General features: G+C 40.6%; 1 protein-coding gene and 1 gene segment (V, D, J or C); both read right to left on the bottom strand.

Moving 5' to 3' along the window:
- Positions 1–14,872, bottom strand: part of LOC105234922 (T-cell receptor alpha chain C region) — a 560,983-nt gene that overhangs the window by 213,465 nt on the left and 332,646 nt on the right. The gene's annotated exons all lie outside the window — the stretch shown is intronic.
- On the bottom strand, positions 4,592–5,081 carry LOC117797300. The segment is given in 2 exon segments: positions 4,592–4,846; positions 5,026–5,081. Coding segments are annotated over 2 exon segments (246 nt in total).

Raw genomic sequence — 14,872 nt, 5'->3', positions numbered from 1 at the left:
AGAAAGAACGAATTCTCAACATTTGCTGCAACATGGACGGCACTGGAGGAGATAATGCTAAGTGAAATAAGTCAAGCAGAGAAAGACAATTATCATATGATTTCTCTCATCTATGGAACATAAGAACTAGGATGATCGGTAGGGGAAGAAAGGGATAAAGAAAAGGGGGGTAATCAGAAGGGGGAATGAAACAAGAGACTATGGACTATGAGAAACAAACTGAAGACTTCAGAGGGGAGGGGGGTGGGGGAATGGGATAGTCTGGTGCTGGGTAGTAAGGAGGGCACCTATTGCATGGTGCACTGGGTGTTATACGCAACTAATGAAGCATCGAACTTTACATCGGAATCCGGGGATGTACTGTATGGTGATTAACATAATATTAAAAAAATCATTAAAATAAAAAAAAAGGGGTAAAAAAAAAAAAGAATTAGACGAAGGTCGGAGCCAGAAAAACAGCAGCATTTAAAGCAGGAAATAGAGGCGAATTGCCTGCAGGAATCACCACGGTATCACTGACCGTACAGTGTTCTCTTATTTTATTTACAAGCTTAATTTCCCCAGTGGACTGTGAAATTGAAGGAAATAATTATAGCTCATCTTTTTTGTGTGTATTTGTATTCCCAGCGGCTATCCCAGTGCCTTGTACATGGGATACTTAATATGTGTATATTCAAATTAATGGGTGAATAATTAATTAATGAAGGACTCTGCAGCTTGACATTTCTGCTCCGTGGTTCCGTCTTTTAGTGTGACATTTCATAGCAATAGTTCTTTGTGTCTTTTTATTTTTATTACTTTTTTCTATGGTACAAGGTACACACATTTACTGAAGAAAAATTAGAAAAAGGAAAGCTAAAAAAATCACCCTGAATTCCACTACTAGGAATAGCTATTGTTAACGTTTCATGTCTATTATTTTAGGCCACTGCTATCAATAGAAATACAATGTGAGCCACATACATAATTAAAATTTTTTATTAGCCACATTAGAAGAAACTATAAATAAATATATAAAATTAATTGTAAAAATAGATTTTATTTAACCCGATAAACCCAAAATATCATTTCAACGTTAGTCAATAAAAAGATACCAATGAGATTATTTACATTCTTTTCTTCATACTAAGTCTTTGAGACTTGGTGTATATTTCACATGCACAGCACATCTCAGTTTGGACCAGTCACAGTCCAAGTGTTCAAGAGCCACCTCTACTTAGTGGTTGTGTCTTGGACAGCACAGTTAAAGACTCTTTTTGCTGTATATATAATGATATGCGTATACATAACATTGTGATTCTCCCTCCACAAAATGCAGGCCCTATGAAACCTACAGTTTTGTAAGTTTTTATAATAAATGTTTAATTTTTTAAGATTTTATTTATTTATTCACTTGACAGAGATAGAGACAGCCAGCGAGAGAGGGAACACAAACAGGGGGAGTGGGAGAGGAAGAAGCAGGCTCATAGCGGAAGAGCCTGATGTGGGGCTGGATCCCATAATGCCGGCATCACGCCCTGAGCCGAAGGCAGAGGCTTAACCGCTGTGCCACCCAGGTGCCCCATAAATGTTTAATTTTAGAACAGCTTTGGATTTACCAGAAAGTTGTGAGGATGGTACACATAGTCTCCATACACCGCACACCCAGTGTCCCTTATTATTAACATCTGACAATGGTACAGTTGCCACAATTAATAAACCAACACATTATTTGTTTTACCACATTATTATTAATTAAAATTCATAGTTTAGTAGACTTACTTTGATTTTACCTAATGTCCTTTGTCTCCTGCCAAATCCCGCTGGCAGACCATATTTCATTTAGTTATGTCTCCTTAGGCTTCTCTTGGCTATGACAATTTCTCAGATTTTCCTTATTTTTGAAGATCTGGACAACTTTGAGGAGTATTAGTTAGATATTTTGTAGAATGGCCCTCAACTGGGAATTTTCTGGTAATTTCCTCATGATTAGACTGGGGTTATGGGTTTTGAGGAGGAAGACCATGGAAGTAAACACCATTTCTCATCATGTGATATCAAGGGGACATGCTACCAACATGACCTGTCTCTGCTGATGTTGACCATGATCACTGGGCTAAGGTGGTATTTGTCAGGTTTTTCCACTGTAAAGGTATTCTTTGTCACCTTTTCCATACTGTCCCTTTGCAAGGAAGTCACTGTGTGAGGAACACACGTAAGGAGTGGGAAGTGTGGAGAGTCTACATATTTAGAATTCTTCCACATGGGAGATTGGTCTGTTCTCCCTCATTTATTTATTCGATAATTTATATCAGTGACCCTTGGATACTCATTTTGAACGTTGGGTTATTACTCAATGCTACTTTATTTATTTTGTTGCTCCAATTGTTCCAGCTTTGGCCACAGCGAACTTTCTCAGTTGATTCCTATGTCCCTTTAACATAGCCCCATCATGGATGGTGGTGGTGGTTTGCTTTTTTGGAACACTCCAAGATGCTTCAGCCTCGTCTTGCCTCAGCCCTAGAATCAGCCATTTCTCCAAGGAGCTCTGGTTCCTTTTATTGAAAAATGGTATTAGAAACCACGATACGAGCCACACCTGCGTGGCTCAGTCAGTTGAGTATCTGACTCTTGATTTTGGCTCAGGTCATGATCTCAGTGTCCTGGGATCGAGCCCCCTGTTGGGCTCTGCACTTCTGTGAGTCTGCTTTTCCCTCTGCCTCTCCCCCTGCTCATGCTCTTTTCTCATAAATAAATAAATAAATAAATAAATAAATAAATAAATAAATAAATAAAATCTTAAAAAAAGAGAAGAAACCAAGATATGAGATCTAGGCATGCTCAATGCTACTGTGCTATCCTCGGAAACATCAAGGTGTGAAATAGATTTTGAGAGATAGTGAGTTCAAAAGGTAGGAATGGAAGGAAGCATATTACAGGAGAGGCAAACAGCAGGAGAATTTGGGATTTGGGAAAAGCACAGTGTCACAAGGAATCCAGAAGTTTTAAGCAAGCAAGATTCTTTAGATGGATGCTGTAGGGAGATTGATCTGGCAGCCCTAAGCAAGGTGACCCAGAGCAGGAAGAGTCTGAAAAGGGAGGGAACAGTTAAATGTCCAGGGCAATCAGAGGTACAGGTGTTAGAATAGTCCCTCCTCCTTGCAACCCTGGATCATGTGGGAGGAAAGAGTTGAACAACTGATCTAATTTGAAGAGTTGTAACCTTTCTCAGCAACAGCACGCCAAAAGTTTAAAAAAGTAATTTCAAAGTATTTTATTTGGTTAATTCATTTTACCCAATGTTGTCTTTATTGAGTTATCTTTTTTTAGTTAGGTCCCTTTTGATTGCAAGTGATAGAAAACCCAACTCAAATTAATTTATAAAAAAAGAGAAAATAATTATCTTGCATTTCTGGTGTCTTCCCTCTATCCCTTTGTGCTTGTGACTTGGACGCACTATTCCCTTTCTCCTGCCAGAACTTGAGTTTCTTGGCCTAAGGGCTTTCTCTTACTGCCCAGCCTGCTTGGAAGACTTAAGTGCTGGGGAGGCAGCACTGATATCCCCAGGAGTTGTCTTCCACCCATGACACACAAGATTTGGGGTATCAATATCTTAGCTCTTTTGGCTCTCAAGTGGGACAAGTTGAAGCAAGTGTCTCACACTGGTTCTCAGAGATCCCTGGTAGGATGAAACTCTGGGTGCCCACAGTGGCAGCTGGCTTGAGAACACATGTGCCCTTCACTGGCTGACTTCCCTTTCTGTCATGCTTCCCAGAGCCCCTGGGATCACCTCCCAACTAAACCACTTGCACTTGAATCCTTGTCTTCTTTGGGGGAACATAAGCTAAGGCAGATGGCGTGTATAACTGGAAAATCCCAAGTAGATCTCTATCGCTGCAGGGTCTGGAGCCTCAAACAATGCTGTGGGAGCTCAGTTCACCCTCTCTTTTCAGGATCATGCTCTTCCTTTGTGGTGGGAAGGGGGCTGCTGGCAGCTCTAGGTTTCCAGCCTAGCCTCTTACCTCCCCAGCAGTAGTCCTAAGAATTTCACATTAAGTTCTGGGTTGGGGTTTGGGCCAGGTACCCATCCCTGAACAAATTGTTGTGGTCAGAGAGGTGAACTGTGTTAATTGGTCAGGGAGCACAAGGGTGGGTTTTGCCTCATCTACACCCAGATATGGGGTAGGAGGAGGCGTGGCTTGGTTACCCAGGGAAAATCCAGGTGTTGTCACTGGAAAAGGGGGATGGATGTTGGGCAGATGGAAAAGACAGATGAGTATCTCGGTCAGCTACGTCATCCTCAGGCACCAAGATTCCGAGATGACAATGCTTTTGAGGCTGGGATCTTATAACCACAACTCTTTCTTTGATACCAGATGTGCAAAGATTATTGCTAAAACATTCATCAGCTTCCTCTCTAGACCCACCAGTGCCACCCACCGTGTCTTCTGTCTACCCTTTTCCTGTCCTGCGGGTTGTTTTCTCCTAAGCTTCTGGAGCAGGTGGCTGTTTCACGCTGAGCGCAGGGGGTTTTTGTAAGGCTCTCCCTGTCACTCTTCTCACTGTGTAGTTTCTCCAGTGGCACAGAAATAGACGCCTGTGTCCAAAGGCTGCAAGCCCGTGATGGTCAGCTTTAGGGATTTGCTTCCTTTCTGAAAGGACAGAGCATATCGTCCTTACTTTTGGCTGCTGCTATCAGAAAACATGCTAATGATTTGAGTCATCTTTCCGTTGGGAGGCTGGTGATACCAGTTCATCACATAGTAGTTATAGTTGAGTGCGAAGCTGCAGTCCAAGGTCACAGACTGTCCCTCCTCTCCAAACACTGTACTCGGAGATTGACGAACCTTGTCCGCATCGCTGGAGCCTGTAGAAAAGAAGAAAAACAGGACTTAGCTGCTGCCATTGCTCCCAAGAAAGTTGTCACAAAGATTCAGGTTTTGACCCAGAAAACAAAGTGGGGAAAGGCACAGTCATGTTCTCTTCTAACTTCTTTCCCAAACCTCCTTCCTCAGGCCCCGGCCGCAGGGTTGGTGCGCTCCTTACCAAGGTGGATGAAGGCCGCCAGTGTGCATAACACAGCCAGCAGCCTGGACTGCATCCTCGGGGTCCTTCCCACTCAAGCAATGGCTCTTATTCTGCCTGCCACCTGCCAGGCCCTTTGTAGTGTCACTGGAGCTGGGTGGCCCTGCGGTTTTGCCTCTATAGAGCTGGAAGCCGGGTCCTGCCCACGCAAGCTGAGTCACACTTCCTGCTGTCTGTGTTTGCCTCTCTTCCTCCAGGCCTCTCTTCTCTAATTGATCTGTAACATGCCTCATGCTGTTTATCATGAAAACCTGTCCAATATAGACATAACCAAAAAGGAGAACGTAGACAGTACAATCCAACCATAATCTCATCACCCAGAGATAAATACTGTTAACATTGTGCTGTATTTCTTTCAGTATTTTTAATGCAAATATGCGTACTTTCAGGGAATTGGGATCAAATTAAAATATTTTTGTTTACCCTTATGTACATGAACATGTCATAGGTCATTCAACTGCACGTGAAAATGTGCTGTTTACAGCTTCGCACTACTCTGTTGTATAAGTGTGCCTGAATTTGTTTAAGCATCACTGTTTGACAACATTTTCTTTCCTCTTTTGACTGGTTTAAATAAGATTCATTGGACATTGTAAATATAAGTCTTTGCCTTTCTGACAATTTTTTTGTATGTAGCTATGTTGTTCTAAAGTTTTTAATTACGGAAAATGCAAACATCTACAAAAGAGAGAATAGTGTAATGAAACCACTCGTACTCATTGTCCAGGTTCTACAATTACCAACTCATGGTCAATCGTGTTAGTTTTCACCCTCATCATCCTACACACATCTGTACGTCTCCCACTTCTGCTTAGTTTAAAGCAAATCCCAGACATCTTGGGGCTGTGTACTTTACTCAGGAGACACATAATGTCAGATTGTCTTTTGTGTGTGTGTGTGTGTTGTTAGTGACTGTTCATAAACAATGACTAGATCTATTGTTTGATTAGGAGTTGTTTTGCAAAATGATGATATTCTAATGATATCATTTCTACTTCATTCATTAACTGAAGTATTTCTATAAAGATAATTTTTCTTGTCAAATACTTGACTTTTCTTTGGGGTTAAGTGTGTGATTCTTTCCATTCATTTATTAGTTTTCAAGATAATGAGCTGGTGACCTTTAGAGTGGCCAGACATTCCTGTTTGCCTGAGATGGAGGGGATTCCTCAGGACATGGGGTTTTTTGGTTCTAGCGCTGAAATAGTCCCAAGCAAATCCCAGGCAACCACGATAAACCCCCAAAAGTAATTGAGGAGGATTCCTTTATGAACTCATGGATTTAAACATACTTGGTGTGTTTCAATCTGTTGGATTCATGATCTTTTTTTATGTGGGAATTGTCCCATCTTTACCAGCAGAAATCTTTTCAGGCTGGCTCCTGGTCTTTTTGACATGAGCTCTGTGGTCCGTGATAGTTTCCTAGTTTTCTGGGAGGAAGAGATATTCTAGGCTCATTTGTACACTTTCTCCCCCAGAAACGGAGTCAGCCATGTGTGATTAATGGTAAGTGTGTTTTCTCTTTCCAGTTCTAATGTTTTTATTATTTTTCTGCACTCGTTAAGACATTTAGTGAAATGTACAATAGAAAGAATAATATTGGAAATTGTTGTCTTTTTCAGATTTTTAAGGGAATGCTTTTAACCATCTCACTTTGAAAACAAATTCAAAGATTCCCTTTCCCAGGTTAAGTAAGATCCCTTTTCTCCCTAGTTTGTGGAAAGACTTTAATTATAAATACTATGTTAAACTTGACCAAAACACTTTCCTGCATTTAGTGAGAGAATTTTATAGTTAATAGCTTTATGTGCAGTATGTTTCACTGATATTAAACACTCCTCGTACTCCTGAAATAAATCCTAATCGATCATGGTGTACTGGTAACACTTTTTAATATCCAATGCTGGTTTGGTAATATTTTTAGGAGTAGTCATTGCTTTTCATATGTAATATTGGTCTATAATTGTCATGTACAATCTATCTGTTTATTTTTGTCATTGTGGTTCTCTTGGTCTCATAAAATGTCTTCTTGTTTTCGTTTTTCTCAGTACTAAGGTATGGAAATTATTAGTCTTGGATTTGATGTAACTTGCCTGTGAAACCATATGTATGCATGGAGTTTTAAATTTCTTTAATTTACAAATAAATTCAAGTTATCAATTTTTTCTTGTCCCTTTTGCTAGACTATAATTTTTAGAAAGTTTTACATTTTGTTCAAGTTTTCAAATTTATTTGTACGAATTTACTCCTTGCATTGTCTTATGATTATTTAAATGTTTACTATGTAGTTACGATATTCCTTTACACAACATTTTTCTGTCTTGCTTTTTTCCTTGACAAATTTTATCAGAGAATTGCCCATTTTCTGATTCTTTTCAAAGAACCATTTTTAAATGATTCTTTCCTTCCCTTCTTTGTCTTTATTTCTTTAATTTCAGCTCTTATTATTACTATTTTTTTCCTCCTATTTTCGTTGTATGCTCTTATTCTCTTTTAAAACTTTCTGATTGAATGTTTAGCTCGTTACATTCAGTCTTTTTGTTTTGATCTAGTTTTAAGGCTATAAAATTTTCTCTGTGTACTGCTTCAGTTCATCGCACAAGTTTTAAAATGTGGGCCTTTCACAATCGTTCGGTTGTAAATATTCTAACAATTCAATTATAATTTCTTTTTTGTTTCATAAATTATTTAGGAGTGCATTTCTTTTTATTTGAAGTTGGCTTTTTAGTAATAGTATCTAACTTTGTTCACTGCAGTAGAAGAAGCTGATCGGTATGACATTGATTCTTTAATACTTGTTGAGATTTGCTTTTTTTGTGGTCCATTATTCTTTTTTTATGATTTTTTATTATATTATGTTAGCCACCATACAGTACATCCCCAGATTCTGATGTAAAGTTCGATGATTCATTAGTTGCGTATAACACCCAGTGCACCATGCAATACGTGCCCTCCTTACTACCCATCACCAGTCTATCCCATTCCCCCACCCCCTCCCCTCTGAGGCCCTCAGTTTGTTTCTCAGAGTCCATAGTCTCTCATGCTTCATTCCAACTTCTGATTACCCCCCCTTCTTTATCCCTTTCTTCTCCTACCGATCTTCCTAGTTCTTATGTTCCATAGATGAGAGAAACCATATGATATTTGTCTTTCTGTGCTTCTGTGGTTCATTATTCTGACTATTTCTTAAGGATAAATTTCTGGATGTAGAATTGTTGTGTAAAATAATTTTATATTTATTAACAAATAACCTTTACAATGACTATACACATTGACATTTCTATAGCGTTTTCTAAGTTTTGTTTCATGACATCAGCATCTAATGCTTAAAAATATTATTTAATGATTGATAGAGAAAAAAATTATTTCCTTGTTGTTTTCATGTGCATTTTATCACTGAGGTTAGATTCTTGTCATTTTTGTATTTGTTATTTTTTTAATTTGGAAATTATTTGTGCATATCCATTGCCATTTTTTAAATTGTATAATTTTTCTCTAATTTCTTTGTAACACTTTATTTTTTAAGGATATTAAACAGGTTTGTTCAAAAAAGATCAATGTCCCAGGGCCCACTACTGATTCATTTTTTTTTAAGATTTTTATTTATTTTTTTGACAGAGATAGAGACAGTCAGCGAGAGAGGGAACACAAGCAGGGGGATTAGGAGAGGAAAAAGCTGGCTCATAGTGGAGGAGCCTGATGTGGGGCTCGATCCCATAATGCCGGGATCATGCCCTGACCCAAAGGCAGACGCTTAACCACTATGCCACCCAGGCGCCCCTCCACTACTGATTCTTAACCAGATAGGTAGGTGGCTGAATGTTTATTACAACAGTTCCTGAGCTCCTTGAACTAATCGTGTACCCCATTCCTCCCAATCCCACAACTCACCATTACTTTGATACATCTTTACATTTAAACCACAAAAGTTCTGTGGCCTTTATCCAAGTCATTTCTGAGAAATATTTCAGAAGACCTTGCGATCTTGGCTGCTGCAGTTGTCATTCCAGAAGAGTCAAGGATGACATGAGTACCAATGGGCCCACGTGAAGGTTAGGGTGACCTGCTCAAGACAAAGGAACAACTTCTTCTGACCAAATTATTCTTCTGAGTGGGGTTGTAATAAAGGATGAAACTGTTATGAAGTGAACTGTATCCAAAGAAATGATAATGAAGTGGGGGAGGTTCTCACAATGAAGAGGTTTACAAGCCTGGGATTGGGTGTAAGACAGGCCTTGGGAAAATCACACTTGAAGGAAAAGGAAAGTGTTGCTCACAGAGTTTCCCAAAGTTTAGGAGAATCTAAAAGTAATTTTGCCTTCGATGACCTCATTATTATTCAGGCTTCTAATTATCAGCTCTAGCCCTTTTTTGCCCTAAGTTCGGCCTCTGGCCCTTCACCGGGCCCCAGAGAGTGTCAGCATGTTCTCATAATTCTGGGAGTTGTGTTAGTGGACAGGACTGCCCCCTAGAGGCCAGACCGAGGAGCAGCCTCGTTAAAATGTCCTAGGCCAATGCTTCTCAAGGCTGGCTGCACATTAGAATAAATTGAGGAGTTTTTTAAAAAGTGCTCAGCCCTGATCCCTAGACTGCTGGGACTGTGGGGACGCATTCCAGTATCACCATATTAAAGTTTTCACTTGAGTGAAAACACAAGACAACAATGCAAGCGACCGCTCTGGAATAAATGTAAACATACACAGAAGCAGAATTACTAATGGTAGGAGAGTAAATAAGAGATGTTGGGAGATGGAAAAAGGAGATATTTGATCTGAAGGTTTACCTTATCTCCAGTCGGGAGACCTAATCCATTTTATAAAATTGAACACTGACACTTGGAATTTGAATGTGACAGATTTTTGGTGTGTATTTGTGACGTTCCCAGGAAGGTGCTCATTTTCATTTATAAGCTGACTGCTGATTAGCCAAATTGGCCTCCTAATTCTTAGAACTTACTTTTCATTCAGCTTTCCCTGAGTTCTGGGTGGCTGGAATAGGAGTCAACAACTCCGAGCTATCAACTAAACCTTCACCAAGGGCTTGGCCTCAGCACCAAGACTAACATTTTGAGAGTTACACTTCAACACCAGCACTAATTTAAATGGCATCTTTTCAAACCATAGACTCACACGCACAAAAATTAGGATTAAAAGGCCTTTTGAGGCTCCCCAGCCTAACTTCCTTATATTAATGATATGGAAAAAGCCATTAGAGCATTTTAGTTTTGGCAAACAAACAAATAAAGGTACCACACTTTAATATCTTCTTCTCTATCCTGATTTTCTGACCTTCTCATACTCTGAACAAATGGGATACAAAAATTCTGAAAATCCTCAGCCTGCACTATCTGGGAATTCTTTCTATCTCTAGTTATAGCCATAGAATTTTCTTCCCACTGTCTCTCCCTAAAAGAAGCATAGCACTGCTAGCGGTCCTACGGAGTTTCTAAGTTGTTTCTGGAAGTTTCTACTTCTGGACGTAGAAACATGGTGGATGCCAAATACTTGGGAATAGGTGGAGGGAGGAGGAGAGAAACAGTCCTTGAAATACCTCTCAGGTCTGACCCCTCATGGGCTTTAAGTTATGAATGGACTCTCTGCATGGTCCTGGCTTCCTGGCGTGCATCAGAGAGGGAAGCCAGGCCATGTTTTTCTAGATAAAGCTCTATCTGCCCTATATTAGGGGTTAACAGAAATCTGGGCTTCAAGGATATGACCATGAAATCTTAGAAGGAAGTGAAGAATCTGTTTTTGGGAACTGGACAAGGGGCATCCTGTTAGGTAGTGGTAGAAAACTTTGAAATGGCCTCCCACAATGATGCAGAAAGCTGAATGTGGTTGTAGAGCTGGGCATATGTCGAAGCCAAGTATGGAGGTGCCGCTGGGTTTCTTCTTGCTGCTTATAATGAGACGAAGAGAAGAGAGATCAACTGAGGAAAGAATTGTTAAACAAAAAGGAACCAGCACTGGATGAATTTGAAAATTCTCAATCTCTTCAAATGGAAAAAGAGGCTAAAATTAAGATAATGTGGCAAGAAGAAGACAGCAGAATATGACTATATATAAACTTTTGTTAAAACCTCAGAGAGATTGAAAGGCAAGAGTATTCAGTCACATNCAGCTTTCCCTGAGTTCTGGGTGGCTGGAATAGGAGTCAACAACTCCGAGCTATCAACTAAACCTTCACCAAGGGCTTGGCCTCAGCACCAAGACTAACATTTTGAGAGTTACACTTCAACACCAGCACTAATTTAAATGGCATCTTTTCAAACCATAGACTCACACGCAAAAAATTAGGATTAAAAGGACTTTTGAGGCTCCCCAGCTTAACTTCCTTATTTTAATGATATGGAAAAAGCCATTAGAGCATTTTAGTTTTGGCAAACAAACAAATAAAGGTACCACACTTTAATATCTTCTTCTCTATCCTGATTTTCTGACCTTCTCATACTCTGAACAAATGGGATACAAAAATTCTGAAAATCCTCAGCCTGCACTATCTGGGAATTCTTTCTATCTCTAGTTATAGCCATAGAATTTTCTTCCCACTGTCTCTCCCTAAAAGAAGCATAGCACTGCTAGCGGTCCTATGGAGTTTCTAAGTTGTTTCTGGGAGTTTCTATTTCTGGATGTAGAAACACGGTGGATGCCAAATACTTGGGAATAGGTGGAGGGAGGAGGAGAGAAACAGTCCTTGAAATACCTCTCAGGTATGACCCCTCATGGGCTTTAAGTTATGAATGGACTCTCTGCATGGTCCTGGCTTCCTGGCGTGCATCAGAGAGGGAAGCCAGGCCATGTTTTTCTAGATAAAGCTCTATCTGCCCTATATTAGGGGTTAACAGAAATCTGGGCTTCAAGGATATGACCATGAAATCTTAGAAGGAAGTGAAGAATCTGTTTTTGGGAACTGGACAAGGGGCATCCTGTTAGGTAGTGGTAGAAAACTTTGAAATGGCCTCCCACAATGATGCAGAAAGCTGAATGTGGTTGTAGAGCTGGGCATATGTCGAAGCCAAGTATGGAGGTGCCGCTGGGTTTCTTCTTGCTGCTTATAATGAGACGAAGAGAAGAGAGATCAACTGAGGAAAGAATTGTTAAACAAAAAGGAACCAGCACTGGATGAATTTGAAAATTCTCAATCTCTTCAAATGGAAAAAGAGGCTAAAATTAAGATAATGTGGCAAGAAGAAGACAGCAGAATATGACTATATATAAACTTTTGTTAAAACCTCAGAGAGATTGAAAGGCAAGAGTATTCAGTCACATAAGGAGCTCTTCCAAGAGGTTTGGATGTGCTTTTGGACCAAACCATGGGACTTCGAGGAAGCTTAAGGGGATGGTCTTGCAGCTGTCTGAGGAGGAGCCACAGAGGGAGGTTATCTGGAAAGGATCCTGGGGGTGGCTTTTTTTCTAAAGGAGTCAACTTCATTGGAATCCACAGGAGACCCACGAGGTTTTTGAAAAAATTATTTCAGCAGAAACTCTACCAACTTGGATTGAGAGAGACAGAATACAAAATAAAAGCGGGCTGTTGGACCCCTAAGACTGGCAGGAAACAGGTTGATAAAACTACTTAACTGCAAACGTGTGTTACCTTTCGTGAAAGAAGAGAGATGACTCTGAGGATGGAACTAAGAGCCAAGAGGGCACAATTGAGAATTATTTCCAGGCCGCAAATCTAATCAAGGAACTCTGAACGTTTGTCCAGCTGGACTTCAGTCAGTCCTTTTTGCCTTTCATTTCATCCATCCTCTTTTGGACCCAAATTTCTACAGCTATTATCTTATGCTTTCCTGGACATGTCTGTTCTAACATTGCTATCCAGGTGTTTGGGAGCAAATCACTTGTTTCACATCTTGACAGATGGAGAGGAATTGTGCCCTAGGAGCTGTACCTTACAGATCACACCGAGGACCTGCATGAGAACACGGACATAATTTAGATGATGAGATTTTGTCTATGAGCTGATGCATTATGGGATGAGACTCTTGAGATCTTTGTGGGTGTGTGTGAATGTATTTTGCAAGTAGGAGGGATACGAATCTTTGGGGGTCAGATGGTGGACTGTAGTAGAGAGATAAATCCCTGTCTCCCAGCGTCCATGCCCTTGGACAACCCCCACTCTTGAGTGTGGGAGGGACCTGTGACGAGCTTCTAACCAACACCGTATGCAAAGGTGATAGATCATCACCCTGTTTTATGTTATGTTAGAAAAGTTTCTGTCTCAGCCGACTAGGATGAGAGATTCTCCTTGCTGGTTTGATGATATAAGCAGCCATGTTGGAAAAGCCCAAAGGAACTGCAGGAGACTGCTAGGAACTCTGGACAGCCTCTAGGGAATAATTGGGGGGGACCTCCAGGTGACAGCTGGCAAAAAAGCTGGTTCCTCAGTCATTGCAGTTGCAAGGAAATGAATTGTGCCCCAAACCTGAATGAGCATGGCAGTGGATTCTTCCATAGTCAAGCCTTTAGATGAAAAATGCGTCCCTGCCAAAACCTTGACTGCAGTCTTGTGATACGCAGTGCAGAGGACCAGCGAGGCTGTGCCTGGACTCCTGACCCACGGGATTGTGAGATAATAAATGTGTGCTATTTTGGTTTGGATGTGGTGTCATACCGATTTCCAAAAAAGTTGCATAAGAAAAACAAGGTTGCTTAACTTCAGATCATGTCACACCACATTTGTTGTTGTCCTCAGATGGAATTCCATCACCCCTCCTGGAAAAATTAGAGAAAATGCCCTGGGATTTTCAGATTTGCACTCTCAAGGTCCATATGAGTTTTGCTAAAAAAGTGGCAATGGCAGATGCGGATGATATGTTTTATGTTGTGTTGCTAACTCCAGGAACACAATAATGAACTGCTGAGCTGAACGGAAATTTAGAAGCTGGTTGGACCTGAGAAGTTGAAGTCACTAACTAGATATCCACCCAGACGTATTCTGATCTCTGGCCATTTAGCACAGCTCTCTAGAGTACCATTATAAAGAGAACACTGGTGGCCATGAAAATCAACTAATTGTGCTCTATTCTTCTGACAATACAATTTTCCTGGAAGATACAGTGCAAACGCATACCATCGTATCTCAGGGAAAGCGACATTAGAGGTGTGGTGGATTGGCACCGATCTGAGCTAACATTCCCTGTGGAGTAGTGTCATTCACTGGACTGTGTGATCGATGTGTTCATGTGTCTCTGTTGGGTGGAAACTCCTTTCCCCTCATTCTGTGTTTGCCAGCAGTAGGATGTTCATTAGTGTAAAAATTCTGACTTTTCTCCACCCCCTCATTCACTGCTTCCCTGGGAGGGAAAAGCATTTCCTGATTACCCTATGTAAATTGCACTCTTCAATCTCCTCTCAGCCTCCTGTTTATTGCTTTCATAACACTCATCCCAATTTGCATATATATTTGTTTATGTATCTGTTTATCTTATCTTTCCTGTTAGACAATATGGGACCTGTTGTTGGGTATATTTTTCCTCTAGCATTATATCTTTGCAATCTAACACAGTGCCTGCGACCTGTCCACTGATAAATGCAATCTAAAGCAACACGATTGTTCTGAGGTTTTAAAGTGGGCAAGGATGAGGGACATAGTCTTCAGATAGGTATGCATCAGGGGTTCAGTACTAAAAAATGGGGAGTAGAGAGTCCTTGAGGCAAATGTAATGGTCTGAGTGTGAAAGTGGGAACACACACTGTGTTTTCAGGGAAAGCCTACTCTCAGGAGGGATCCTGGGACAGTTTGGAGGAGAGAGACCGTTCCGAAGACTGGTCTGGCTGCACTATCAGAACCTCAGGGTTCC

Source organism: Ailuropoda melanoleuca, chromosome 20 (genome assembly GCF_002007445.2).
Source record: "Ailuropoda melanoleuca isolate Jingjing chromosome 20, ASM200744v2, whole genome shotgun sequence".
NCBI lineage: Eukaryota > Metazoa > Chordata > Mammalia > Carnivora > Ursidae > Ailuropoda > Ailuropoda melanoleuca.
This window is presented reverse-complemented; position numbering and strand designations above follow the sequence as displayed.